This window comes from Moschus berezovskii, chromosome 16 (assembly GCF_049115385.1).
Source record: "Moschus berezovskii isolate FMDL1 chromosome 16, NW_MosBer_1.0, whole genome shotgun sequence".
Lineage (NCBI taxonomy): Eukaryota > Metazoa > Chordata > Mammalia > Artiodactyla > Moschidae > Moschus > Moschus berezovskii.
Window position 1 is genome coordinate 26,939,415 of NC_142475.1, and position 27,907 is coordinate 26,967,321.

Consider the following 27,907-nt stretch of genomic DNA (forward strand, 5'->3'; position numbering starts at 1 on the left):
AGGTTGCTTTCAAATCCTACAAATATCTTCACAATAAAAATCTATTTTTTCTTTGCAACCCCCAAAGCTGACACCAAATGCTGACAACCCCCAAATGCTTTCCTGCAGCATTTTACATTCTCAATGCCATAGCCTACCTTTGCTGTTGAGGTCAACCAATGTCGACTGTGCCCTCGATACACACCGGACCCTGTGTGCTAGGAAGACAAAAAGAGGATGACAGGGCTTCTGCTCTTAAACTCACATCCTGTATACCGCAGAAGCAGAATCTATTGGTGATTGCTCCCAACTGGCTAAAAGAAAATTGAGAACATTTCTCCAAGGAAGATACACGAACAGCTAATAAGCACATGAAAAGGTGCTCGTCATCTTTAGCCACCAGGGAAATGGAAATCAAAAGCACAATGAAATACTGCTTCACACTCACTAGAGTAAGTATAACCAAAAGGATAGACAATAACAACTGTTGATAAGGATGTTGAGAAATTGAAATCCTTAGACATTGCTGGTGGTATGTAAAGTGGTACAGCCATTAGGGGAAAAAGTTTGGCAGTTCCTCAAAGGGTTAAACATAGAGTTACCATATGACTTAGAAATTTCAGTCTTAGGTATGCACCCAAGAGAACTGAAAGTCTGTACAAAAACTTGTATGTGACTATTCATGGCACCATTATTCACAATAGGTCAAAAGTGGAAACAACCCAAATGTCCATCAACTGTGAACGGATTGGCAAAGTGTGGTGTGACACCACGCTAAGCCAAGATGTTAATAATAGAAGAAGCTGGAGGTAGTGGTATGAGATATGAGATACAGTAGGAGATATGAGAACTCTGTACTGGGTGCTCAATTTTCCTGTACACCCAGAATTGCTCACCAAAAGTCTAATTTAAAATGTGGTATATTCATTACAATAGAATATTACTGAGCCATAAAAAGAATGACAGGCTAGTGCATGAACCTTGAAAACATCATGCTAAGCAAAAGAAGCCAAACACAAAAGGCCATAGATTGTATGATGCCATTATACGTGATGTCCAGAACAGGCAAATCAGACAGAGGGCAGGTAAGTGGTTGCCAGGGGCTGGGAGAAAGGAAGAGTGGACAGTGACATCTCATGGATATGGGTTTTTTTTTGGAGTGATATAAAAATGCCCTGAAATTGGACAGTGGTGATGTTTGTACAATCTTTTGAATATACTAAATACCATGGAAATGTATACTTTAAAGGGGTGAATTTTATAGTATGTGAATTATATCTTAATTTTTTAAAAGGACAGCCAAGCTGGGGAAGAGAGGAAGGACATTCTAGTGTAGTCTTGTGAATACACAAGGTAATGGTTTATTTCTTGACTATAATTACATTCAGACATAACTTAGCAACTCAATAACAACAATACAATAATTACATGACATTCTTGAACTCACTATCTCTGTCTTAAATATATGCTGCTGCTGCTGCTAAGTCGCTTCAGTCATGTCCGACTCTGTGCAACCCCATAGACGGCAGCCCACCAGGCTCCCCCGTCCCTGGGATTCTCCAGGCAAGAACACTGGAGTTGGTTGCCATTTCCTTCTCCAAAGCATGAAAGTGAAAAGTGAAAGTGAAATCACTCAATCGTGTCCGACTCTTAGTGACCCCATGGACTGCAGTCCACCAGCCTCCTCCATCCATGGGATTTTCCAGGCAAGAGTACTGAAGTGGGGTGCCATTGCCTTCTCTGTCTTAAGTATATAAAAGAGCATAAAAGGCATAAAAAGGGGTACTCAACATCTCTTTTATAATATCCGTCTTTCTCCTATGTTGTCTTCTCCACTGTGTATCATTTCCTTTCTTTTTCATATTATACCAAAGCAAAAGACAACCAACAAATTCATCTTGACTGATATTTACCAGGAACCAATAGAAAGTAAAGGATTTATTCCTCACACAGTTTAAATTTTGCTCTCAGACTAAACGACATTCTCTTTGATTGACCAAAAGCAAGATGAAGAATAATTCATTAAGATATGCTCTGCATATCAATTATTCATGAAGAACAAAAGCGGAGAAACATGGAAGTGGATGTAGGACCTTCCAAAGGAAGCAGACAAGGACCAAGCTTTGGTTCCATTGAAATAAAGCCACCTACAGCTCCTTGTACAATAATGTCATCACCAAACAAAAATTAGAAGACAAATGTAAGGAATGGAACTCATGCAAGCCATTAATCTGTCTTTTCAGGCTCATTAATATGTATAGCACAACTGGTGATACTGAAGAAAATAAGGCAATATGGGGGTTGTCTCTCAATGCCAATATTCAGGTCCTTTTACTTTCAAGTTATAACTTTAGTTTCACCAAAACTTTATTTGCTCATACATTGTATATATTTTTGAGATGTAAAATACTTATTGTTATACTGCAAATTCTGAGAACTGTTCTGATGTTCATGGCATCTTATTCACTGTAATAATGATCTCCATTTCATCTCAAAGCTTTTACTATTTTGTCATTATTGAACATTCTATATATATATACACACACACACATATAGCAGCATATTCATATTTCAGTCTTATAAAAGCAAATAAAATAGTTAGGTTAGCAAGCACTCCCAGCCTTATAGATCTGCCTCAAGATAACCTGTTCTTTTCACAATCTGTGCATACTTTAGATGGTACCAAGTAATTTCTTAGTATAATTTATGCTAGACTTAATTATATAGTTTAAATTTCTGTTAGACCATTCAGTTAACATTTCTTCAAATTTCCTCCCTTTTTAACATGTCTTTATAATAGACACATATGTCACTATGCATTCTCAATTAACAACTAGTATAGAAAATATTCCACTCTCTGTTCTACCTCTTTATTAAAAAAAAAGAGAGAGAGATTTTGGGTACTAGGTACTGCATTAGTGTTCCTCATCCTGATATCCAGGGGCTTCATTTCAAATTTCACTTGAAATCACTCCAGTAATACTGCTCTGATAAGAACATGAAGAGTAAGGCCACTTACCTGGCTTTACAAGGCCTGACTTTGGTTCCTTCTTGTGTCGCGCTGACTGGAGGCTTCCCTCACCAACCATTCCAATTGTGCATTTCTTTCTTGTAAAGTCTTCATCACTTCCAGGGCAAAAGCCAATGGGGCTGTTCCCAGCATCCGAGGGCGTCTTCACAGGCGATACTGACTGGCTACTAGGGCAGCCTGTGTCATCTGGAAGACAGGAATCGACGAGTGTTTAATGAGGAGGAGGAAATCAATGATGGTGCCGGGGAGCGAGGCAGTAAGCCATGCCCAGGCGCGCTCACACGCACGTACTCTGCTCAGGAGGCGCAGGCTAACTCCTGTGGATGTCTTGCCTTTTATTTTCCATATTCTGGCCAATCACGTTAACAAAGGAAATATCAACGCTCAAAGAATAGATTCTAAGGCAAAAACCTGTAAAACGACTTTTGGATCACAAATATTTCTGTGACATTCCTGTTGTCCAAACCTAAATTATGCTTGTCTGTTTTAAGGCTTTAGGTAGTATACTTCTGGTTCATATTCATCCACAGATTTCTGATGGGGTTAGTAATAAAATGTTTGTCAAAGCAATTCAGAATTATTGATATGAATCCTTCAGGGTTGTCTGTAATAGGAAAGAGTTGCTTGAATGTTATTGACCACATCCAGTTTTCAATTACTGGACCCATCGGTTGGTTGCCAGAGTTTGAAAGAGAAGACAGCTGACTTCAGGAGTTCAAGGAAGCAGAAGACAGTGATCCTGTTTTATCATCGAACACACCTATCCAAACCAAAAGGACATCAATCAGACATCTTGCTGTCTGGGGTAAATGGGTAAAATAAAAATAATATTCAAATTAGAAATGTTCCCTTAACTTTCAAGCTATATATTAACTACCATAGTTATTATTGTTTATATGCATAATATGCAGTGACCTTGTAAACGCTTATTAAGAAAACAAGAAAGCTACGTTGCTGATTCCTTTAAGTTCTTTCCATATCTATTAAATGTTTATAATGGTTGATTAATTCATTTATACCGTGTCGAGGAGAAGTGTATGGAATGTAAAGCCAATCAGCATTACTTAAAAGTATGTCTACTCAAAACAATCAATTAGTGGTAAATTTTCATTGCTTAAAAATTCTTTATTATATGGAAATATTTTGACAGCAGAGCTATTTTAGTAACTAAGTAGGCAAAAAAATGAATAGTACTAATGAATACTACTAAATGAATTTGGTACTAATAACTTTTAGGACTATTATACTTTTATAAATATTAAAGGAACTAAAATAATTTGCCATCTATCAAAGGCTATCATAAAACTTCATGGCTTGAATGAAGACAGGAACAGAACTAGGACTGAATAAAATATACTGGTTGCCTGAATTAACATGACTAGAGAATCCATCTAAAAAGTAATTGCCATTGCTTCATTTTTGGCCTTTATTTCAATTTTTGTTATGAAATATCCCAGCTTCTAGAACAAAGTGAACTTGGCATCAGTAAAATGATGTATCCTTTTAGACTTTTGGACGTAATAGTCTATATCGGATCTCAGTGGTCCATTTCTGGAAGTAAATGGTTTTTAGTGCACAGTTCATACCCTCCGTCTGCTGCTCTTTTAAATGTGCTATGTTCTTGAATTGAAGAAACTGTGGCCCTGAATCACAAAGTGATGAGAGTCCTCTTGGCTGCTATAGCTCAGCTATTTCACTATTGTCCCTGGCTTCTTTTGCCTGTCAATGCTTCAATCCAGAGAAATCTGAGCTCCTTTCTTAAGGTGCAAAGACAGATTCCAGTACTTTTACAAGGCTCAACAGGTCTGCCCATGGCCTCAAGAGAGCCTGGTTCCTGATTCCTATCCCAAAGCAGATAAATCCAAATGAATGAAGTCTAATCATACAAAATTACCTGTTGTCTTTAAAAGTATTTCCTTATGAGTCAGTTCCTTAAGTTATTTCTTTTGAAAGAGAGATGGCCCAAATCAACAAAAAGTCATGCTTCAGATTCTCTACCCTCGAAAGCAATTTTTCTTGAGAACTCTGACTCCAAGGGACAAAATTAAACAATTTCCAGTATTGAGAAACACTGTCAAAACTGTAATTTAAAAAGATAGGAAATGAACGTGTTTTGTTTGGTTCTACTTAGCAGCAGCAGCAGCACTATTGTTTAGCCAGAGTTAAACAAGAAGGAATGTGTGCATGCCATGTATTCAGTAATGGTCATTTCAAGGACTACGGGTCTGATTAAAAATTGGGGACCAAAATTATTCAGAACAGTAGCAGTTTATGCAAGGCAGTAGCAATTTTTCACCTGACATGTATGTCTCACCTGTCATCAAAATTTACAGCCGTTATCTCCAGGGCAGGGACTGAGAAGATGAATACCTAAATAAATCTTTAGCTTCAGGTACCTCATACAGCATTTGAATCACCACCTAGTAAACTAGTATTCATTTGTCATCTCTTAACTGTTTGGTATTACACTTCATATTGAGGGGGAAATGATGGGAACATGAGACATTGTCTTTCATTAGTTAAACAAATATATATCGAGTCTTGGCACTGAATCAGCCACAGTAATGTACCCAGCCCCTCTACTGATGGAGCATATAAGCAAGTAAAGGGAGTTGGTAAATATCACTCCCAGTGCACAGTTCTTGTAACCTGGTAAGCCTGTTAAGGCATATCCATACCCCAGAAAAACTGAGTTATGAGAGAAGCTTGGGGTATTTGCCTGTTTTGTCTAAGGGAACCAACACTGACAAAGGAATCTAGTTTTGGAAAGGGTAGGGCCATTAATTTTCCTACTGCAGAGACTACACTTTAAGTTATGCAAACTAAGACCTGAGCAAAAACAACAGAAATTCAGTACCAGAGAGTCGACTGGCTAACTGTGGCACCTGAGGTGTTTTCCTCTGCACAGCACTGAAGAAGTGGTTCTTTTTTTCAACAGGTCTTGTTTAGGGCCCTTTCTTTCCCCCCTTCCCAATCCCTCCTCTTCCTCTCTTCCTTTTTAACTTCCTGATCATAGCTGGAAGCAGACCACCAGTCCAGATGAAGATAATATTCCTTTCCTAAATTCTATGTAAAATAGTCTTCAGTTCAGTTCAGTCACTCAGTCGTGTCCAACTCTTTGCGACCCCATGAATCACAGCACGCCAGGCCTCCCTGTCCATCACCGACTCCCGGAGTTCACTCAAACCCATGTCCATCGAGTTGGTGATGCCATCCAGCCATCTCATTCTCTGTCGTCCCCTTCTCCTCCTACCCCCAATCCCTCCCAGTATCAAAGTCTTTTCCAGTGAGTCAACTCTTCGCATGAGGTGGCCAAAGTGTTGGAGTTTCAGCTTTAGCATCAGTCCTTCCAATGAACACCCAGGACTGATCTCCTTTAGAATGGACTGGTTGGATTAGTTCACATTTATTTCAAGATTTAATAAATCAGTCAAGTTGATGCTCTTTGGTTGTTCGTGTCTAATCTTACTACGTGCCAAACTACATGTGGATCCAGCACATAATAGATTTATTTATTAAACCAGGTTCCATGAACTACTTCATGCCTTCTGTTTCCTGCTGCTATTTTGACTGTTAAATCTGTCTTGTAGAATTACAGCTCTCATTACTTATGTTAGTATAAAGGAATTAGCAGTGGCAGAAATTTCTAAGAGGATACCACGAAGAAACTGTTTCTGGGCAGGAAATGGCAGAAATCCTGAATGATTAACCCAGAAAAGTGTGGGTTGTTTTAAATTTCCAGAATGTCTGAGACAAGTAAGAATATTTCAACTTGGTTTTAAGGAAAACTTTGCTCCAAGGCTTTAGAAAGAGAGTGGAGGAGATTGTCACTTCTACTGAAAAGGGGTTTTTCTCTGAAAACACGCTTAAACACACACCCACACCAGCTCTTACATAGTTGAGCCTTTATGTTTCTTTCTCATGGTATTATTCATGGTAAGTATAATTTCATTTTAAGAATATACATGAAATAGGAGCACTGTCCATGTTTTACAGCATGATCCATTTGAGATGATTTCGTTCTGAGGTCAACAATTTAAAATTCCACTTACATGAATCCAGGATGGTCCCTGGTGGATCTCAGGGTAAAGTGACCCTCATCAAGGCCAAATGACTACCATTTGCAGTGAAGGAGATTAACTTACATGCCCCCTTTCACTTATTTTTGCTGCTATGGTTGTGTTCCTAAGTTGTATCCAACTCTTTGCGACCCCATGAACTGCAGCACTCCAGGCTCCCCTGTCCTTCGCTCTCTCCTGGAGTTTGTCCAGATTCATGTCCATTGAGTTGGTGATATTATCTAACCATCTCAACCCCTTCCGCCCCCTTCTCTTTTTGTCTTCAATCTTTCCCGGCATCAGTGTCTTTTCCAATGAGTTGGTTCTTCACTTGAGGTGGCCAAAGTATTGAAGCTTCAGGTTCAGCATCAGTCCTTCCAATGAATGTTCACTTTTATATATACTGAGGAATAAGTTATTTCATTGATTTGTTCCTGTTTATTTTCTATGAATATGTCAACCCACAGGATTAAGGATAATAGAAATTACAGATCTAGGAATCTCCAGAAGTTGTGGCCCATCTCAAGTGCTGTAAGAAATATACTACTAACTTGTTTCCAAATTGATTTTAAGGGAAAAAAATTTTAAGGTCTATAAAGACAGATGGGATAAATAAACATCGAATGTAGCTTTGGAGCTTGGAGGTTGTTTAAAAATTATTTTTTAATCTATTTTTTTTCTCTTTATATTATAAGCTCTTTGAGAATATGGGATACAGCTAAAAATTGTACAATTACTCTACTTACAATTCCAAAAAAGTGTGTAAAAGCACCTTTTAAAATAATTTGTATATTATTTTAAATGTACTAAAGAAACTTGTTAAGTTAAAGAAAATATTCTGTTGGGTTTTAAAATTATAAAAGTAATACTCTTTAATGCAGAACATCTAAAGTACAGAAAAGTACAAAGAAGTAAAAAATATAAAGAGATAATAGTTTCCTAGAACTGTACTGCCAATAAGAAATATTTAACTATTTGGTATATTTCTTACTGATTTTTTATGCATATTATTTACTTGCTTGCTTGTTTTCTGTTTTTTAAAAATTTCAACATACATTACAGTTTCTTTACTCTGTTGTTGAAAAATTTTCCCTGGAATTTGTTAGGTTAGATAGAAAGAAACTGTTAAGACTAGCAGGAACCAACACAAACAGGTCCCATTGGCCAAAGATGGAATAATTTGAGCATCAGAAATAATAATAAATGCAAATGACCGATAATCATTGGATATATTTTTAAAATCTATGAGTTCATAATCTTACAAAATAAACCAAAAGAAAAGAAAGGCCATTTCAACACCCCCAAAATTCCAACCCACTGAAATCATTGGAAGTGACGAAGGGGCCAATTTTTATATTGAAATTTGACAATTAAAAGGAAACAAAAAATATCCTGATTGTAAAAGCTGTTACTGGACAATCTGTATTTTAGGATAACTGAAATCACTCACTGATATTGGAAAGTTCTTTCTTCCAGGAGCATTCTGGTTAATGAAAGTAGGATGGAATAATAGAAAGTTACTATGGTTGACCCTTGAACACATGGGTGGGTGGTGGTTGGGGGGTGCTGACCCCATGCAGTAGAAAACCCAAGTAAAACGTAGCAGTTGATCCACCATGTATGCAGTTCTACATTCAAGGATTCAACAAACCTTAGCTCACAGTATATATTTATTTTTAAAAGTCTAAGTGGACTCATGCAGTTCAAACCCATGTTGCACAAGGGCCAACTTTGTAATTATTTCTAATGGAATAACAGATTTAGGCAATGAACACAATGGATAAAACCATTAGACAAAAAGCTGATGGAGAGTCTGTAGTAGAGGGATCAAGCCTTACCCATTTGTACCCACTGAGTTTCCTTAGCATGACTGACAGTGGGGCAAAGGACATTATGTTCCTTCTGATGGGCTATGAGATGAAGCTCACGGCATTCCCCAAGAAGTATTCTTGCCACAAAAAAACTGTCCCTGAATCTAATCAAGCTTTAAAGCTAATGTCCACCACACAGTATGGAGAACAGGAATGAGTTAAATCAGGGGTTGGCAAACTGCAGGCTGAAGGCCAAATCCTGTTCGCTGCCTGCTTTTGTAAATCAAATGTTACTGGAAAACAGCCCAATCTTTTACATGGTCTGAACTGTGGCTTTCCAGCACTAAAGCAGAGGTGAATAATTACAACAGAGATCATCTGGCCAGCAACGCTGAAATTATTTACTATCTGGTCCTTTTCAGAAAAGTTTGTTGGCCTCTGGTTTAAATAATACCATGAGGAAGGAAACAGACACTTTTGAGATGACTGGGGCTATTTCAGTGTTCTCGATAGTACCAAGGAATTATGTTGAATGTGTTAGTAATGCAAATGGCACTAATTTTTGCAAGAAAATGTTCAATTTTTAAAGAAATAAGTGCTAAGGTATGGACATGAAATGGCATGATGTCTGGATATAAGCTTTAAAATGCTTCAGCAAAGTTAAAGAGAAAGAGATAGATGCAGCAAATATGACAACATCTTGCTATTACTTAATCTTGCTAGATTGGGCAAGCAGCATATTAGGGTTTACTATAGTATTCATCTTTCTTTGGGTATGTTTTTAAAAGTTTCAAAGTATTTGATTTAATTTCTCAAAAATATTATTTTTAAATGAGTAACTGTATAAAATAGGAACACAGTATTTCCAAAAATCAATTCCTTCTTGCAGGGTTTTTAAGATTGTTTCCAATTTTCTATTATTGAAATTGCTTTAATAACACATTTTACAGATAAATCTCTGGTCACATTTTTTATTACCTCATAGAACGTATCTCTAAACGTAAAATTACTAAGACTTCTGAGAAATTTCAGGCAATTTATATTCTTATTATTATCATATGAGAGTACCCTACTTATTAAATTCATGCTAGTAATCTGGTTTGTTTGCATTTTTGCCAAGTTAATATGAAAACTGTATTTCTGATGTTTTAGCTTGCATGTATTTAATTATCAGTGAGGCTTAATGTCTCTCATATGTTCGACGGTCTTCTTTTTACTTATCCTATGTACTGTGCATGTTTTTGACAATTTTTCTATTAAGGTGTTAAGGAATTCTTATTGATTTGTTAGAAATTCTTACATATGGAAGGCACAGTCTTTCAGCATAGTTCACCAAATTTATTGTTTGCTTTTAGTTTAAAATGTTTTTGACAACCTTTTCTATTTCTAGTTGTCAAATCTCTCCATATTTTCCTTTGTGATTTCTTTCAATGCTTTAATGCTTAGAATGTCATTCTTAACTCCAGGATCAATTAAATATTACCTATACTTTCTTCCCGGAGAAGGCAATGGCAAGCCACTCCAGTACTCTTGCCTAGAAAATCCCATGGACGGAGGAGCCTGGTCGGCTACGAGTCAGACATGACTAAGCGACTTCACTTTCACTTTTCATTTTCACACATTGGAGAAGGAAATGGCAACCCACTCCAGTGTTCTTGCCTGGAGAATCCCAGGGACGGGGGAGCCTGGTGGGCTGCCGTCTATGGGGTCACACAGAGTCGGACACGACTGAAGTGACTTAGCAGCAGCAGCAGCAGCATACTTTCTTTCCCTGGAGAAGGGAAAGGCTACCCACTCCAGTATTCTGGCCTAGAGAATTCCATGGACTGTAGTCCACGGGGTCACAAAGAGTCAGACACGACAGAGCAACTTTCACTTTCATACTTTCATCTAGATAGTTATAATTTCAGTTTTCATGTATATTAAATCCATCTGCAATTCATTTTAAAATGCAGTGTATGGTTAGATGCTAACTGTTATTGTTGTCTTAATTTTTAGGAAATCTATCCTTTCCATTTTACTTGTTAATGCTTTTCTGATTAAAATTTGAAAGCAATGAATATTTTCTGCAAAGTGAATATATATATATATGTATATGTGAGTGTGTGTATGTGTGTGTATGTGTATATGCGTATGTCTGTGTGTGTGCTATATTATGTCCAACTCTTTGAGACCCTATGGACTGTAGCCTACCAGGCTCCTTTGTCTATGGGATTCCCCAGGAAAGAATACTGGAATGGGTTGCCATGCTCTCCTCCAGGGGATCTTTCTGACCCAGGGATCAAACCTGCATCTGTCTCTGGCATTGGCAGGCAAGTTCTTTACGACTAGCACCATCTGGTAAGCCCTATATATATATATGTGCTGTGCTGTGCTTAATTGCTCAGTCATGTCCAACTCTTTGTCACTCTCTGGACTGTAACCCACCAAGATCCTTCGTCTATGGGGATTCTCCAGGCAAGAATACTGGAGTGGATTGCCATGCTCTTGTCCAGGGGATCTTCCCAACCCAGCAATAGAACCCAGGCTGCCCACATTGCAGGCAGATTCTTTACTGTCTAAGCCACCAGGGAAGCCCATGAATACTGGAATGAGTTGCCATTTCCTTCTCCAGGGGATCTTCCTGACCCAGAAATCAAACCTGGGTCTCCTGCATTGCAGGCAGATTCTTTACCAGCTGAGCTACCAGGGAAGCCCATATGTATATGTACACACACATTTAAAAATATTAGGATTGCCGAAGTGTGTGTATATTTACTGATGTTTAAGTAACAACCAGTGCTATCCAACACATTTGGTGACTATTATGATGACCAAGTCCCAACTTCAACTTCCTTGTAATATAAAGATTACTGATAAAATATTTATTCAAAGTATTCTCTAATACTTCTGGTTCATTTTTGAATTTAGATCTCAGAGCTCATTGGTTTTCCAAAATGCTGAACTAAATAATTCCAGAAGAACTTAAAAATAACAGCAGGCGGAGGAAAATGTGGTTTTGTGCCATAAGGTCTTGAAACATTCAGTTATGGTTTGATGCTGTTCAATGTTCAGTTGCATAATTTGGAGGAAGAATCATTTCCATTTTAAAGAAACATCAAACTATATGGAAATCGAGTTGATTCTCATGAATGACAAAGGCGTTTACTGACAACTTACTCATCTGCTCAACAAATATTTACTGAGTATCTACCATGTGCCAGACACTGTTATGCTGCTAAGTCACTTCAGTCGTATCCGACTCTGTGCGACCCCATAGACGGAAGCCCACCAGGCTCCCCCGTCCCTGGGATTCTCCAGGCAAGAACACTGGAGTGGGTTGCCATTTCCTTCTCCACACTGTTATAGGTGTTACTATTTACTGCTCAGGAAATATTTACTGGTCAGGCAGGAGGAGAAGAGGGTGACAGAGGATGAGATGGTTGGATGGCATCACCAACTCAATGGATATGAATTGAGCAAACTCCAGGAGATAATGGAGAACAGATGAGCCTGGCATGCTGTAATGGGGTTGAAAAGAGTCGGATATGACTGAGCAACTGAACAATAATTTACTGCTCCAGACATTGACATTTCTGAAGATAGTCCGATGGGAGACAAGTAAAATGTCATAGTTTAAACTCATGGTTAATCTGAACCCTGTGAAATTCTTACTAAAAACTATTCAAATGCTCTGAAAGGATGTAGGTAAGATAAAAGTAACATAGTTATCATGTCCAAGAATACTAGTTTTATCATATAATTTTAATAATATCTCATTTTTATAGATGGGAAAACTAAGGCCTGGACAGGGTAAGAAATCCAGTCACACAGCTAATAAGGGATGAATTCAAAGATTCAAACTCAGGTTTGTCTGACTCTGAAGTCCCTGTTTTTCTCACCACCATGAGCTGTTTTCTAAATTTTTCTACCTATGTTTGTTCCAAGAGGAAACAGCAGAAATTTGGAGAATGCTCAAATTAAAAACAGACAAAGGAAGCTGTTAGAAGCCATCTAATTATAAACAGACCACAAAATTTGAGGCAAGAAACTCTAGTTGTTTCTAGTGTTTTGCTTTAACACGGTGACCGTTTAATGCATGCTGCTCAGATAATTTTGCACTGTAGGTTTTCAGTAGCAAAATTTGCAATTCTATTCCCTCACCTAATTTCAGCATCTTTTTGGAGTGAGAATTCACAAGTCTACAAGGCTCCATTCTAATGCTTCAGCATTCTACAATGTGACACTACACAATTGCCAATGTTGAAAGTGTAAGAATCTCATTCATCCATCCATCCATCCCACAAATAATTACTGGTTTCCTATTGTGTGGCAGATAGTCCTCAAGATACTGAAAATGTAATGCTGACCAAGACTCTAAGATCCTTGTCCTCAAGGAGTTGACATTCTAGAGGCAGAAAGAGTTGATAAGCAAGTTAAAAAAAAAAACCAAAACATAGGGAAGAAATTTTGATTGTGATGTACTGTTAACAAAACAAACTGGGTGATATTAGAGAAGCTGGGTGGGAGGTGGGAAGGTATTTTATTAGACAGGTTATCATGGAAGGTCCTAAAGAGGTAATTCGAACTGAGATGAAAATAATGAGAAGGAGCCAGTCCTGGGAAAGGCAGGGGAGAGAAAACTCCAGGGAGAGGGAACAAGGAGTCTAGTACACTGAGGAAACTGAGAAGAGAACAGAAAAATGTGAGGGCAGAGCACTGTTGAAGGGGGCGGAAGTCTGAGCATGCGCAGGACTCTAGGCAAGACCCCTACGTTTATCTCAAGTGCCATGGAAGCTGTCATGTGCATTAAACAAGAAATGACAAACATCTGGCCTGTGGAGAACAGACTATATTAGTGATGTTCTGTTCTGTTCTGTTCAGTCGCTCAGTCGTGTCCGACTCTTTGCAACCCCGTGGACTGTAGCCTACCAGGCTTCTCCATCCATGGGATTCTCCAGGCAAGAATACTGGAGTGGGTTACCATTTCCTTCTCCAGGGGATCTTCCCGACCCAGGGATCGAACCCGGGTCTCCCGCATTAACCTCTGAACCACCAGGGAAGCCCAATTGAGTGCCTACTAAGCACCAGGCATGTTTAGAACACTACACCTTTAATGCAATTTAATTAACTTAATCTAATATCCTCTTTGAGACAGGCACTAACAAGAGGTACTGCAGTCCATGGGGGTTGCAAAGAGTCGGACATGACTGAGCAACTGAACTGATCTGAATAAGATAGGCATACAAAACTAGAAGTACAAAGCCACCTCCCTGAGGCCACAGTAAGCTGTGGGTATGAATTCAAAGAGGACAACTCCAGAGTCTCCTTCTGAACACCCATGCTGTGTAACCCCTTTAGGAATGAAGGCATGGAAGCAGTAAACCCACATGGAGACCACAGTGGTTTGACTGAGGCAGTAGTAGTAAAAATTGAGAAAAGGAGATGGATTTGGGATATATTAGTTATGACAATGAAAAGTAGGAGGTCAAGAATACCTTCCAGGTTCTTTGCTTAAGGAATGGAGAATATGGTGGTCATTTCTGAGTTGGAGAAAATGGGTTTTTCAGTTTACAGAGGGTGAAATTAAGAATTCTGCTTTTGATGGGACTTCCCTGGTGGTCCAGTGGTTAGGAATATGCCTTCCAATGCAGGAGATGCAGGTTCCATCCCTAGTCAGGGAACTAAGATCCCACATGCTGCAGGGCAATGAAGCCCATGTGCCGCAAACAGAGAGTCCATGTATTACAACTATCAAACGTGTACCACAACTGCTGGACATGCCTGCCATAGCGAAGAGTCCATGAAGAGCCCACATGCTGCAAGGAAGACCCAGCTCACCCTCCTCCCAGAAAAAGAATTCTGCTTTTCATATATGTTAAATCTGAGGCACAAACTCGCCAGGACACTGGATATATCAAATAGGCAGTTGGATATGTGAGTCTAAAGCTCAGAGGGGGCTTCCCTGGTGGCGCCAGCAGTGAAGAACACACCTGCCAATGCAAGAGACTTAAGAGATGTGGGTTCAATCCCTGAGTGGGGAAAATCCCCTGGAGGAGGATGTGGCAACCCCCTCCAGTGTTCTTGCCGGGAGAATCCCATGGATAAAGAGCCTGGTGGGCTGCAGTCCATGGGGTCGCACAGAGTTAGACATGATTGAAGTGACTTTGTGTGCACACAAAGCTCAGAGCAGAGGTTGGACTGGAGAGCATCACCATCTGACAAGTGAGGGATTTAAAGATCTGAGACCTTGGGGAGGGCAGGAAGAGAAGAGGACTTAATTGAGGTACCCAGACACGGTGAGGCGGGAAGGGGCAGGACGGAGCCAACAGGAACTCTCAAAGGGTGGACCAAAGCAGCCAAGGAGGAAAATCTTTCCTAAGAAAGAGGCTTGTTCAACTGTACTGAGTCATGCTGGGAAATCAAGGAAAATGAGGGCAGACAAGAGAATGTCAGATCTGCTAATGTGGTCACTCCCATGCTTGACAAGGACAGATTACAGAGATAGGATGTTGCTGAAGTTTTGCTCGTGAAGAGGAACAGGGAAGTAGAATGGCAGCTGCAAGGCGATGAGGGGGTCAAAGGGAGCTTATTTACTCTGAAGGATGTGTAAACACAAGCCTATGCATGTGCTGATGGAGGTGAACTTGTTAGAGCAATTGGAATGAAATACCTCCACTAAGACATGTAACCTATGACTATAAAAACCAAGCAGAAAACAGAGAAATTATTTAATGAAAGTTTCCCTGGTTTCTTGGAGACAAAATAATCATTTCCCATAGAAACATTCCCGGGATTTCTGAGCTATTTTGGCGCCTTGAGTGATCCCATAAAAGTCATTCCGGTGCAGCCCTGGGCAGCAAAAGAGGATATGTAGTGAGGCAAGGAGAGGCGAGTCGGTCTCTTCACGGGACCTGTGCTTTCTCTGAAACAAAGGCTTCTACTTGGTTTTCCACCAAGTGCCAAAGTGTCTCGTTTGTAGGAGCAACCACGGGGGGAATTTATAAGGGAAAATAAGTTGGTCCAAACAGTCAGCGTAGCATAATGACACATTTATCTAGGAGTTTGGGTGAGGGAGCAACCGATGCTGAAATTGGGAACCAGGGTGGCTCAGTCACTGCCAGGAGACAGGTGAGCCCCAGGAGGTGGGTGGGGGAATTCTTCTGTCCCGCAAGCTTTTATTTCTCCTGCTCTTTGTTTCACAGGGTTATGATCTTTCCAAAATAGGGATGTTACTAATGCTTCTGATCTTCCCTCTCCTTAGTAATATGAGTTTATTTGCAGCTTCTAAATCATGGGTTTATACTTTTTTTTTTAAGGTTCCTTATTGGGAGAAGATAGCAGACAGGGAAAGGCAGAGGAGCTGGCAGGCAGGAAGGAAAGAAGAGACACACAGAGAGTCAGACAGGGAAGCTATCTTTTGATCTCTTGAAAACCTTCTAACAAGGAAACCTGAAACTACTCTTAAGAAAGAAAGAAAGTGAAGTTACTCAGTTTCTTTGAGACCCCATGGACTGTAACCTACCAAGCTCCTCTGTCCATGGGATTTTCCAGGCAAGAGTTCTGGAGTGGGTTGCCATTTCCTTCCCCACAGGATCTTCCCAACCCAAGTCTCCTGCATTGCGGACAGATACTTTACCATCTGAACCACCAGGTAAACCAGTCTTAGGACACCTGAATTATAGGGACCTCTCCTGTAGCAAACCCCTTTCCAGGTGGCACAAGTGGTAAACAATCTGCCTGCTAATGCAGGAGATGGCAGAGATGCAGGTTCAATCCCTGGGTTGGAAAGATCCACTGCAGAAGGAAATGGCAACCCACTCTAGTATTTTTGCCTGGAAAACTTCCACGGACAGAGGCAGACACTCTTGCAGCAATGCAAATCTTTTCCCCTTCCTTTCTATTTTTTCTCACATTGAGCATTTGAAGATAGCGATGATCAAGATGCAGTAAAGCATTAAAATGGAGAAATGTTGAAGTACGTTAAGGAAAAATAACGATGCTTATTATACAGTTTAATTCCTACATCTTGATCTTTCTATTTGAAAAAAAAAAGAAATGTTTTAGAGAATAGATATGAATCAGGGTATTAGTTTTTTAAAAAAGATACACTCATAGAAAAGAGAGAGATGCTCAGGAATAAAGTTAATTTCAGTGACATTCAATAAATGAAATTCCAAATTTTGAAAAGTCAGCCTCAGAGACTAAATGTCCATCCACAGAAGAATGGCTGAATAAATGAAGCCCTCCATCCAGTGGAACCCAAGCTGTCAAGTACAGTGAGTGGGGGCACCTCTATGTACTGACAAGCAGTGACAGGTACAGGTACTGCCTAGAATACACACTCCTGGAGGGCAGGAGTCCTGTCAGGGTTGTTCATCACTGCTGTTCAGCTCCTAGGATAGCACCTTGTCCACAATAGGTGTTTGATAAATATGTACTTAGAAAGGATCACGGGACACTAAAGCAGGATCTCACTCTGGCAAAAAGCAATGTAAGTGTGATTACATCTACTCTGATATACGTGTTTGCACATGGACCTTAGTTTTGAATTGAAAACATATAATCATTAGCATTAAAGAAAAGATAACCTGCACACACAATTCAGGATAACTAGAAGGGCAGGTTAGGGTCCACAGGGTCTCAAGAATTCTGAGGGCTGGGTCAACACCTAAAAGGAATCTTATCTTCAGGGACCCCCCACGCTAAAGAGAAGAGAATGAAGCAGGGCCAGCTCGGAAGGAGGAGGCGTGCTGGGAAGATTCACGCTGAGCAGGGAAAAGCTGAAGGATGGGTTTCTACCAGGTGCGGGTGACAGCTGGGCGAGCCCCCATGATGAGCACTGGGAAGTTTGGTTAGGGTTCTCCAAAAAGAGACAGCAGTCAGCCTGACATGACTGGCCTCCTGGAGCGGGAGGAGTATAACCCAGGCAATGAGCAGAGGGCAGGCACCTTGACTACCCAGCAGTGCATGGAGCAGCTGGGAAGGTCTCTGCTCCAGGAGACATGGGGTCCAACAGTGCCTCCAAAGCAGGAGATGCCACAGTCCAAGCCTGAGGGCAGCGGAGGTTTGGTGCAGTTACCTTGTGTGAGCGCTAGCAAAGCCAGCTAACAGTACAGGCGCACCCAGCAGTCTTGTCTCCCCTGGGCTTTTTCAGAGTAAAATCCACATCCTGGGCAGTGGGGCAGAGGGCTGGCCAGGGTCAAGTTGAGTCCTGGGAAATGTGGGTATGTGGCTTTGTCCTGAATTCCTTCTTCACTCTGAACTGGGGTGTTGTTATCTAGATGAAGTGGGTGCCATATACTGAGATGGGAATCCAGTGGGATAAAGAGCTGAAGACAGAGAATCCACCGTTAGGTTTGGTGGTACGGTGAGGATCCTGAGAATTTCACAGCTGTCAATTCAGGGGGAAAGAAGGAGGAAACCCTGACTGGAGTTGCACGAACAGAGAGCTTAGGCATCACCTCCTCCAGAATGCTTTGCTGATTCCCCAGCCTCCACTTCTCCTGCCACCAGATACACAGATGTGTGGACACCTCGCATACTCATACAGATATATACACATACACATATCAATCACTACACACATGCACCTCACACACACTTCTCACACTTACATATACACACACAATTAAATAAAACATAAACTGGATGGCTATTTTTTCCTCCTGGCTTCCAAGTACCAACTCCGGAGTGGGATATTTTCTGATTTTCTTAGCAAGAGAGCTCTCCTCTAGCTGTCACAGCACTGGGGGCCTGTTCCTTACACCAGTGACTCTTTCTGATAATTAGAGACACTGAACTCCTCTGGACAGGAATGCTTCTTTCATGTAATAAACCGATTATATCCCCTGGATGAGGGCATGGCAACCCACTCTAGTATTCTTGCCTGGAGAATTCCATGTACAGAGGAGCCTGACCAGGCTACAATCCATGGGGTCACAAAGAGTTGGACACGACTGAGTGACTAACAATTTCTATTACAGGACATGTCCTAAGGTGACTACTTCTTTACTTTATGCCATTTCTCTTCACAAAAGGTTTCACACGATGCTTTACTTTAAGATGGCAGGGAAAGCTGTGTCAAGTCCCTTGACTGACTTCAGCTATGAACATCTCTGACTTCTCTTCACAGCTCCAGACTTTTATCTCAAGTGCAGTAAAGCCTAATCTGAGTACATTCACCTGACTCATCCTCCTCCCCAGTCCTGCTACTTCATTTGGGTTCATCCAGTGGAAATTTAGACCCATTCCACTTGAAACTGGTGACTAAGACACATACATTCTGGCTCCAGTCCTCACACTTATTATTTTATCATTTTTCACTTAGACTGTCACCACAATGGCCTTCAAACCAGGCAGGCTCTCACCATCATTCCCTGTCTCCTCCTATCCAATCTCCGACATGTAATCAGAAAGATTTTTCCAAATTATAAATCGAGTCATAAACCAGAAAACCCTTCCCTGGGGAAAAACCTTCAGTGGCTCTGGAGGATGTTAAGGAATTGCAAAACAGCAGTCCAAGAGCCAAATCCAGCTACTTATGTATGCTATTTGACCCATATAATGGAAAAAAAAAAAAACGCTTAATTTTAAAAACTCTGACTATTGTTAGAAGGGGCACACACTGTCCAGTTCTAAAGTCCAAACCTATTGTCACCTATCCAGGTGGCCTCACTCTTTATGTTACTAGTTCACTTCCCGTATGGACCTTGGACCTCAGGGATCAAGTTTTTCACAAGGTGAACAAAGCCTTTCCTGCTCTGGCCCTGCTCACCTTTCTAATCTTATTTCATGCTTTTAACTCAGGTCCGCTGATGCCAAGGCTCATGTTTATCTACTCCACCACACTAACAAATGCTACTTCTTTGAACCCTTGGGCTTATGAAATGTGAGAGGCCAGAGCAGATAATAAACAGAGCAACAAACTCAAATTACAAGGAAGGAGTGTGTGTGTGTTGAGTGGGTGTGGGTAAAAATGACCAGATACAAAATCACTGAGATAAAGGCAGTTGTGTGGGAAATGCCTCCACACATGTCATCCCATTTATTGATATTTTATCAGGGTGAAGGCAGTAAAATACTTGATTTTTCCAATCCCTGCATTTTATTCATCTCTGTACCATTAGCCTGATCTTTGGCAGGCACTGAATACATGCTTATTAGAGTAATACATTTTTATGGAAGTTTGCAAAAAGCTGAATGTCTTGCTATCCCAGGCCTCAGTTTCTCATTTTTTTCCCATCTCCCTCAGTGAGCCTACTGGGTGTTTAGGGCACATTCATGTTGCACCCAGTACAACTGCTTCTAGCGTACCGCAAGTCATCCTAATGCCAAAATAAGTAAATGCAAAAGAATTAAAAGTCTGGCCACAGATATCCAGAAAGAGGGTTATCCAGGAAAATAGAGGAAGGAGATGCTTTCTCCTCCCTTTAACTTCTCTACCATCTGAACACAAGTTCAGCCCACTATGTAGACATAAATAACACTATCGCTAAGACTAATGACATGGGAATTGTAAATACAGACTGAGAAGCTGTAATTTCCAGGAGCTGGGGAAGCATTTTCCTTGTCCCATGCCATGGGTTTAAACAGCTTGGCTGGCCACCACTTCTGCCCTCTTTGATCCTTGTTCATCTTGGGATGCCACTGGGGCATACCCCTCACATCCCTCACACAAAATCCCTAAACACGCAGACCACAAAATAGAGACGCTCAGACTTCACTAGGTAAAAGTCATCCAGAAAGTCTATAAAATACAGATTCCTGGACCCTTCCACCCTGGAATAACAAGCTAGGGTAGTGCCAAGGCATCTGCATTTTAAACTAGCTTTCCTGGGTACCTGACAGTAGACAAACACCACACTCTGAAGTGATAAACAATGTCATAAACATGAGAATTCTACAGCATAAAAGATGTTCTCAGTAAGTACCATGATTTGTTCTCAGGCATGGTCCAACTCCAACCTTTCACTGTTCACACTAAGTAATTTTTTTTTTATTAAATGGCAAAAAATTTTGTTCTTGTTCCCCTAATTGCAGTTACTGCATCCTCAAAGAAGCACTGTTTATGTGCTCTTCATTTGTGACCTATTTCAATAGGTACTTACTTCTGATGCTGAGGCAGCTAAGCATCAGAAATATGTATCACGAAACAGTGCCTAGGTCCCATTCTCATTAAAATGATACTAAATTCTTAGGGTTTTAGTTTTTTTTTTCTTCACAGCAGGTTGGCAGTCATTCAATTATAGTGTAATTCAGTACTGCAGCTCACTTCAGTTTAATCAGTTCATCTCAATTCTGATCAGTATATTCAAAGGCTTACTCTATCCAGATGCCAAGTTTCCTCAACTGGACAAAAGCATAGCAGAAATATTTCTGTTTGGCAAGGCCAAGCAGATTTTTGGAGGCATTATCATGCCTCGGCAGGGCACTAGTCAGGTTGTAATTTGCTGTAATTGTTCTTCCCACAAACAGCCACAATGATTACCTCTAGGTCACTGCACCCAAAGACGGAGTTCTTCTCAGCCGCTGTAACTACCAAAGTTATTTCTGCAAACACCTTACTCAGGATTAGACTGCAAGGAATCAGTTTCTCAGATGTTGTCCGTTCAGCTGATTGATCTGGTACATGCTTTTTAATGGGTTAGGCCATACACTTGACTGTATGCATGTGCACATTAGAAACATGGAAATAACTCAGAGCAATCACTGGTCTCCCATAAAACCATCAGCGTCCTGTATGCATCATTTCCCCCACCCACCATGTTTACAAGGCACCCCAAGGAGAACTAGCCTAAAGCCCAGCAATCCATCTGCCTCCCAGTTCCACGGGGTACTTATTGCCTCAACTAAGCAAAGAGAACTGTGTGGCATGCTGCTGATCACGTCAGGTGACTGCTGCAAGTGACTGACTTACCCAGGTCATTAGAGTTCCTAATAGTGGTCAGAGTTGGGGCCACACCCAGAACACAAATCACAGATGTGGGTTTTTGTCACTTCTCATGGGCAAGTTAAAACAGGAAACATGGGGAGAAGGGAGGGAGAGGGAAGGAAGACAGGATAATTTTATGAGAAAACATTGGTTAGAAGAACTGACAAAAAATAAAAGAGAGGACATGAAAGCAGGCTTTTTTTTAAACTTTTTAAACTGTACTTCCTTAGGTATTTTTTTTAAAGAAAGCATTAGTCAACATTTTTTAAGAATGCACAGTTTTTTCTTTGCCATACACACAAAAGAGGGCCTGGCCTCCAACACAATATAAGCCTAACTGCACCCACCTGAGGTCACAGTGACTAAGTTCAAATACAAACTGTAAGGAATAGACTCCTTTAACAGGAGGATGGTGTCCAAGTGCAAAAACACACATGCTGATGAAACGCACAAAGCATATGTATCTCTTCAGAGAAATTCTGCTAGTAAGAAGCTATTAAGAGAAGAGCTCTTTGGGGACACACCCCAAATGAATTTCGAAAGGTCACATACAACTTCTTCCCTCTGAAATGAGATAGAGACAACAGACAAATTAGCATACAGAATATAATCATTAAATGTTCCTTGTCAAGGCTCCCGTGGGAAGGAAAGGGAGAAGGCAGTGGAGAGAGAGAAGGAAGAAAGTAGGTAAAAAATGGACAGGTCACTCGGAAAATAGTGCCGGGCTTTTAATTTTATAGATCAGCAAAATTAAAGGAAAAACGTGAGGGTGGAGGTGGAGGACATTTCAATATGGAGTTGTCATTTATTTTCCTGAAGTATAACTCCAACCACTGTCAGGATTTTTTGTTATAATACAAATGATAGGAAAGCCAGACTCTCAAAATAAAGGATAATCCTTTATAATAAGTAAATTTAACTTTATATAAACTCAATGAACATTCTTTTAAAAACTGAGTATCTTAGGATATATGATGCTCTTCATAATTTATACAGCCTTTGATACAGATTTAGGGAAAGAATCTAGTTTGCAGTTTTAAAACTGTAATTTTCAAATTAAATTGCATTGCGATCAAGCAACAGCATTCTCTCTCATTTAACTACCAGATTGTAAGAATCCCTCTAACTGCTTGCCCTCTTTCACGTTAGTGAAAGGTGATGATTTATAATAAAGAAAATAAACTAATGCAGAATGATCACAGTAAAGTTAGGAAGTTATGGCAGTAACAGATATCTCTGCATTATTTGAGTTTCATTGTAGCAACAGATGGTATTTTTATGATTTGCATGTACTTCGGTCTCTGACTTAACTGCCACGATAACCAACATATTTTGTAGCTTCAGCGTTAAAGTGGCTGGATTAAAACCAGCTATTTCCCCCTGCTGGTTGGACATGTTTTACGTTCTCAACTTCACTGCCTGCAGCTTTAATACTCCCCACAGAACTAAACCCATTTATTTCTCATCCACCAACTGACCTCTGAAAGCATCATTAACACGCCCCCCACCAAAGACCTGCTCCTGTCAATTTTAGTCAGCACAGCACTCAAAAGCCATCATGGGGTTTTACCAGGGCTCTTAGGAGTGGAAAGTAAAGAATGACAAGGCACCAACCCAAACCTTGGGGAACTGCCAAGGAAGATGAGACCCCAGAACAGAGTCTTATCTGCAGGCAGGATGCAAGACTGAGATCAAAAGGTAGGTTTATAGACATTGGTCATTAGATGCTTGTGCCACTCAATTCTCAGCTAGTTAATGGCAGAAGGATCAATATTTACTTTCGATTTTCGTGTACAGCATTATGGCCTTAGTGGGAGACAGGACTCCTGGGAAGAAAGGTTGATCCAGGAAATGGGTCTTGGAAAGAAGGATTCATGACTGAAATTAACAATTTTATCTGTTTGCCAAATATATTTTTGAAGATCTGTCTGGGGCTCTCTGTTTTGACCAACTTTTTCTTTTTTGCTGGTAACACTGCTCACACTAAAGGCAGTCAGAGAGAAGGTGATGATGTGGAGAGAATTTCAGGAATAAATGTGGAATGAGTTCCGCAAACAAAGCTTTGTCAGTATGAAATGACACTCCCCTGGGTTCATCCACATTCAGCAAGAGTGATGCCTGAGCTCGAAAGGGAGTGAAAGTAAGCAGCATTACATTCTGCAAACACCACTTTGAGTTCCAGGAATTTTTACTGTTCCAGTAGTTTTCCTTTTGTTTTCTTCCTGGGAGAATGTCAAGCAATCATCAGTGGGTCTCCATTTTACACTGGATTCAGCAATATTCAGTTTTAAAATATAATATTTTGATATAATATTTTCAAAATCAAACAGAGAATCTGAGGCATTGTGGAGAAAAGGATTTAAAAATAGGCAGCACAGTATTTCTCATATACAACTTATGCAGTGGGTGGAATTATTTTGTGAAAGTATATAATAAATCTAAAGCTACACTTCTAAAATCCCTGAAAATGTAATCACTGGTACTAACTACAATGGAATATTGTATTAATCATAGTACGTTGACTCATCTGTCCCTTTTCATGCATGTGTTAATCTTCAGATTACATTTTCCCTAAATAAATTCTAAGAATTATCCTTTGTGAAACATTCTTTATGAATCATAAAGTCACTCCTTTAAATTTTACCCAAATTCCTAATGCTTCTCAAAGAATATAAGTCCTTTCAGGTCACGTGCTTCAGTTTGTATGATAGACTCTGTTAAGTGATAATGGCAGCACCTCTAGGAGGTAGGAAGGGATCTGTGCCTTTACCAAATATGCTCACAGCTCTAAGGAAACTTCCTTAAACATGTATCAAAAGTGACATATATTCCTGTATTAAGAACCATCATTTCTCAAGCATCTCTGCAGGGCAGGCCCTGTGCTAGGAATACATTTAAGTATGTAATCTCTTTCAACCTCTCAGCTACTCAACAAGGTAGGTATTATCAACCCATTTTATGGATCTAACAACTGAGGCTTAAGGAGGTTAAGCAACTTGCCCAAGGTCCAACACCTTGTAAGGGTTTGTAGAAAGGCGAGGCCTATAAGTTCAAAGCCTGTGTTCTTTCCCTCTAAAATACAAGGTCAAGCCAGTACTGGGATATAAACCACCTTGATCTTGACCTCATTCATTAGGACTTGCTTTATCTTCAGGAATTTCACAAACAGAAGTACCCAGGCTTACAAAGATTGCTTGCATGAAATGTAAGCTATATTTTCCAAATTTAACCAAGAAATATACTTTACAGTCATAGAAAAAAGAAGTTAAGATATCACATAGAAAATTATCAACTAGAATAACATAAAAACAGGGATGAAATTCCACCGAGTTGAACCATTCGAAACTGCTATATCTGTACGTTAAAAGAGTCAAAAAGATGCAACCTCCTACTACTCATCCTAATAACAGACATCTGCTTGGAGACTCTAAGGGGCCCGCTCCAGGTCCACTCACAACGCACCCGCAGTGACTCACTTCCTGCCTTCGTTCCCGTGGGTATCCTACCTGAGCAGAAGCTGTTGCTGCTCACGGTCCTCGCTGAGCGCCCAGAGCTGCTGGGGTTGAACTCTCTGCTCTCTTCCTCAGAGAAAGGAGACTCAGAGGCTGGGGACACCTTGTGCTGCTGCTGAGGCAGATGGGGCCGAAGAATCAAACGGGGAATCCGGCTTCGGGCAATCTCCTTCTCATGATGCTGTACTCTCAGCTCCTTCTCCAAATCGGACATCAGAGAGAAAACAAAAGGACACTTGTTGCCCCCTCTGAACTCCAGTCTGCTCCTTCTGGGCTCAGTGTCTGCGGAGCCACATTTCTGAATATTAAACCTTCACAGAGCAGTCCTTGTTTCAGTAGCTAAAATGAGCTCCAAAACTCTTCTACTGAGCTAAGCCTTCTAATTTATTGAAGATCACACGCTGCAGCATGGATGTGTGTACACACACACACACACACACTTTCAGCTGCTAGCAGGAAGGCTATTCCTTTCTCTCATGCCTAACTCACCTTGCCACTCTGGCACACAAGCTTTCAGCTCTCTCAAAGGCTCTTTATAACTTACAGCACACTCTGATTATTACTTGATTTCCTCCAGACTTCCATTTTGCTTTCCCTGTGACAATCTGACTTCTGTTTTCCTGTCTCCTGACAAAGCAGACCTCTATACCTGAAACAGTCTCCCAAGATAGATCATGCAGCCTTATCTTTCAAATGCACCCCCTCTTCCGGTCAGGATTTTAATTATTCATTAATATCCCGGTACACAAGGCTTGTTGCCAACAGAAAAGCAAACAAAAATTCAATACCGGGTAAAATGGCTCCGCCTTTCTCATCATGTTTAGCTTTTGTTTTCCTTACAGGACACTCAAATGAAGACATTTTTTTTCCCTCTCTCTCTGCTTCAAAACACAGCATCAAGTGCAGAGGGCTTTGAAAATGCCCCAAAAGCAGTATTTCAGCAATACTTCCCCATTTTTAAAGTGCTTTTCAGCCATCATTTTGTTTCATCTTTCCAACAACGGAGGCCACAGAGAGCACACCAATTTGCGTCCCTATTTACAGATGAGGAAACTGAAGCTAAAACAGGCAGAGATGCTCCGCCAAGACTGCTGCACATCACCTGGAAGCAGAACGGGGGCCTGCAGTCAAGAGCTGGTCGGTCGGGGTCACCCCCACCCTTCCTTATTAAAATGGACTCCCAGGACGAGCTCTCTGCAGAAAAAACCCCACCGCTCCCTCCAACCTCTGCAACTGAAAAAGGGCTTTGGTTAAGGTAACGAACACTGTGTGGAAACATGACCTCCTGCTCATTTCCACGCTGCTTACCAGGAAGGGTCGCTGCCAAAGTAAACACCTCTGAGAGGCCCTCACAGTGCAGGAATTGATGGGAAAGTCCCAGCCGCGGGTAACTCCCGAGGTCGCTCAGGCACCCGCCCTATCCAGGGGCGAGAGCCGCACCCAGCCTGGAATCTGTGCTGTCACCCGGCAGGTATCACACGCCAGCCGCTCCGCTGGGCACCAGGCGGACCCTGAACCAATGCTGTAGTCCTTATTTCTCAGTCACCAGTATATCAAATCCTTTTTAGTCACATCACACACGGAGGACGACGATTGAACGCTAGATCCCAAATCTCCAATTTCAGGGGATGGGATTAACCCTTCGGAGTCCATCTTTTTAATCCTCAATGTCAACCCTCCAAACACAGTACTACCTCCCCATCTCCCGGGTCTCGAATCTCATCACCTGGGCGACAGTTCCCTGCCTCCTTATCGCGCCCGCCACCTCCTGGTCCCCGTCCACCGCAGTCCTAAAGGCCACCCCTCCAGCTCTCACCTGATCCGCGTCCCTGCCCGCAGTGCCCACCTCTCCTCTCCCTCCAGCGCTCGCTGACACAGCGATCGAGCCCTCCGGACGTGCCCTCCTTACCTTGGTCTCCCGAAGGGGTCCCATCGCGCTGCCGCCCGCCGGCTCCTCGCGCCTCCGCTGCCGCCGTCCAGGAGGTGGCACCTGCGGGCACCAGGGGCGAGGAGACTACGCTGAGCCGGAGTGCGTCCCGGGCGGCCGCTACTGCGGGGCCGCCGCGCCGCAGCAGCCGGCGCTGGGCTCTGAGGGCGCGCCTCGCCGCCCCGCCCCGGCCGGACACGTGGTGCCACCGCGGCTGCCGTCGCGCCGCCCTCTCCCCCGACCTCCCTCACCTGCCGGCCTCAGAGGAGGCTCCTCGGCGCGCCCCGCCCGCCCGACTTGGCCGCGGGGTCTCCTCCCAGGTCCGCGCGCCTCTCCCGCTCGGCCGAGCCTGCCCCTAAGAAGGGTCGCGGACAGAGGCTCGGAGCATCTTCAGCCCAGAGAAGCCCAACACCCCCTTCTGGGCACCTGGTATAGGGTTCGAAAGGGGTGCACGTGGGAGAGGAGAACCCAGAAGAGCTGTGACATCACGGAGAGCCAACCTGTACCAGGGGAAAGTTTTTGCCTCCCTGCCCTCCGGGTTTTCTGTCCGCGTCCAGCTTCCCGCACAATTACCGCGCCGGAGAGACGGGGTGGGACCCCCGGCAAGCCAGTGCTGCAGGCCTGACACAGCATCTGGGTTGCAGGATCTCGGAGGCTGCGCTCCTCCTCGGGGGTT

At 41.7% G+C, this 27,907-nt stretch overlaps 1 protein-coding gene across 6 annotated transcripts in view; it reads right to left on the bottom strand.

Annotated features, from left to right (window-relative positions):
- The window catches only part of SYBU (syntabulin), an 85,052-nt gene extending 57,661 nt beyond the window's left edge, over positions 1–27,391 (bottom strand). Inside the window, exons 1-4 of one of the 6 annotated variants that reach the window (XM_055431841.2) lie at positions 27,214–27,380; positions 25,299–25,500; positions 2,999–3,196; positions 138–197 (exon numbers count right to left, since the gene is read on the bottom strand). In XM_055431841.2, coding sequence (XP_055287816.2) covers positions 138–197; positions 2,999–3,196; positions 25,299–25,500; positions 27,214–27,237 — 484 coding nt within the window. In that variant the 5' untranslated portion in view covers positions 27,238–27,380. Of the gene's footprint in view, positions 1–137; positions 198–2,998; positions 3,197–25,298; positions 25,504–26,612; positions 26,689–27,213 lie in introns of those variants that run through there. The other 5 variants (XM_055431840.2, XM_055431846.2, XM_088844763.1 and 2 more) reach the window with 5 other exon arrangements.
- Positions 27,392–27,907: the final 516 nt, after the last annotated feature.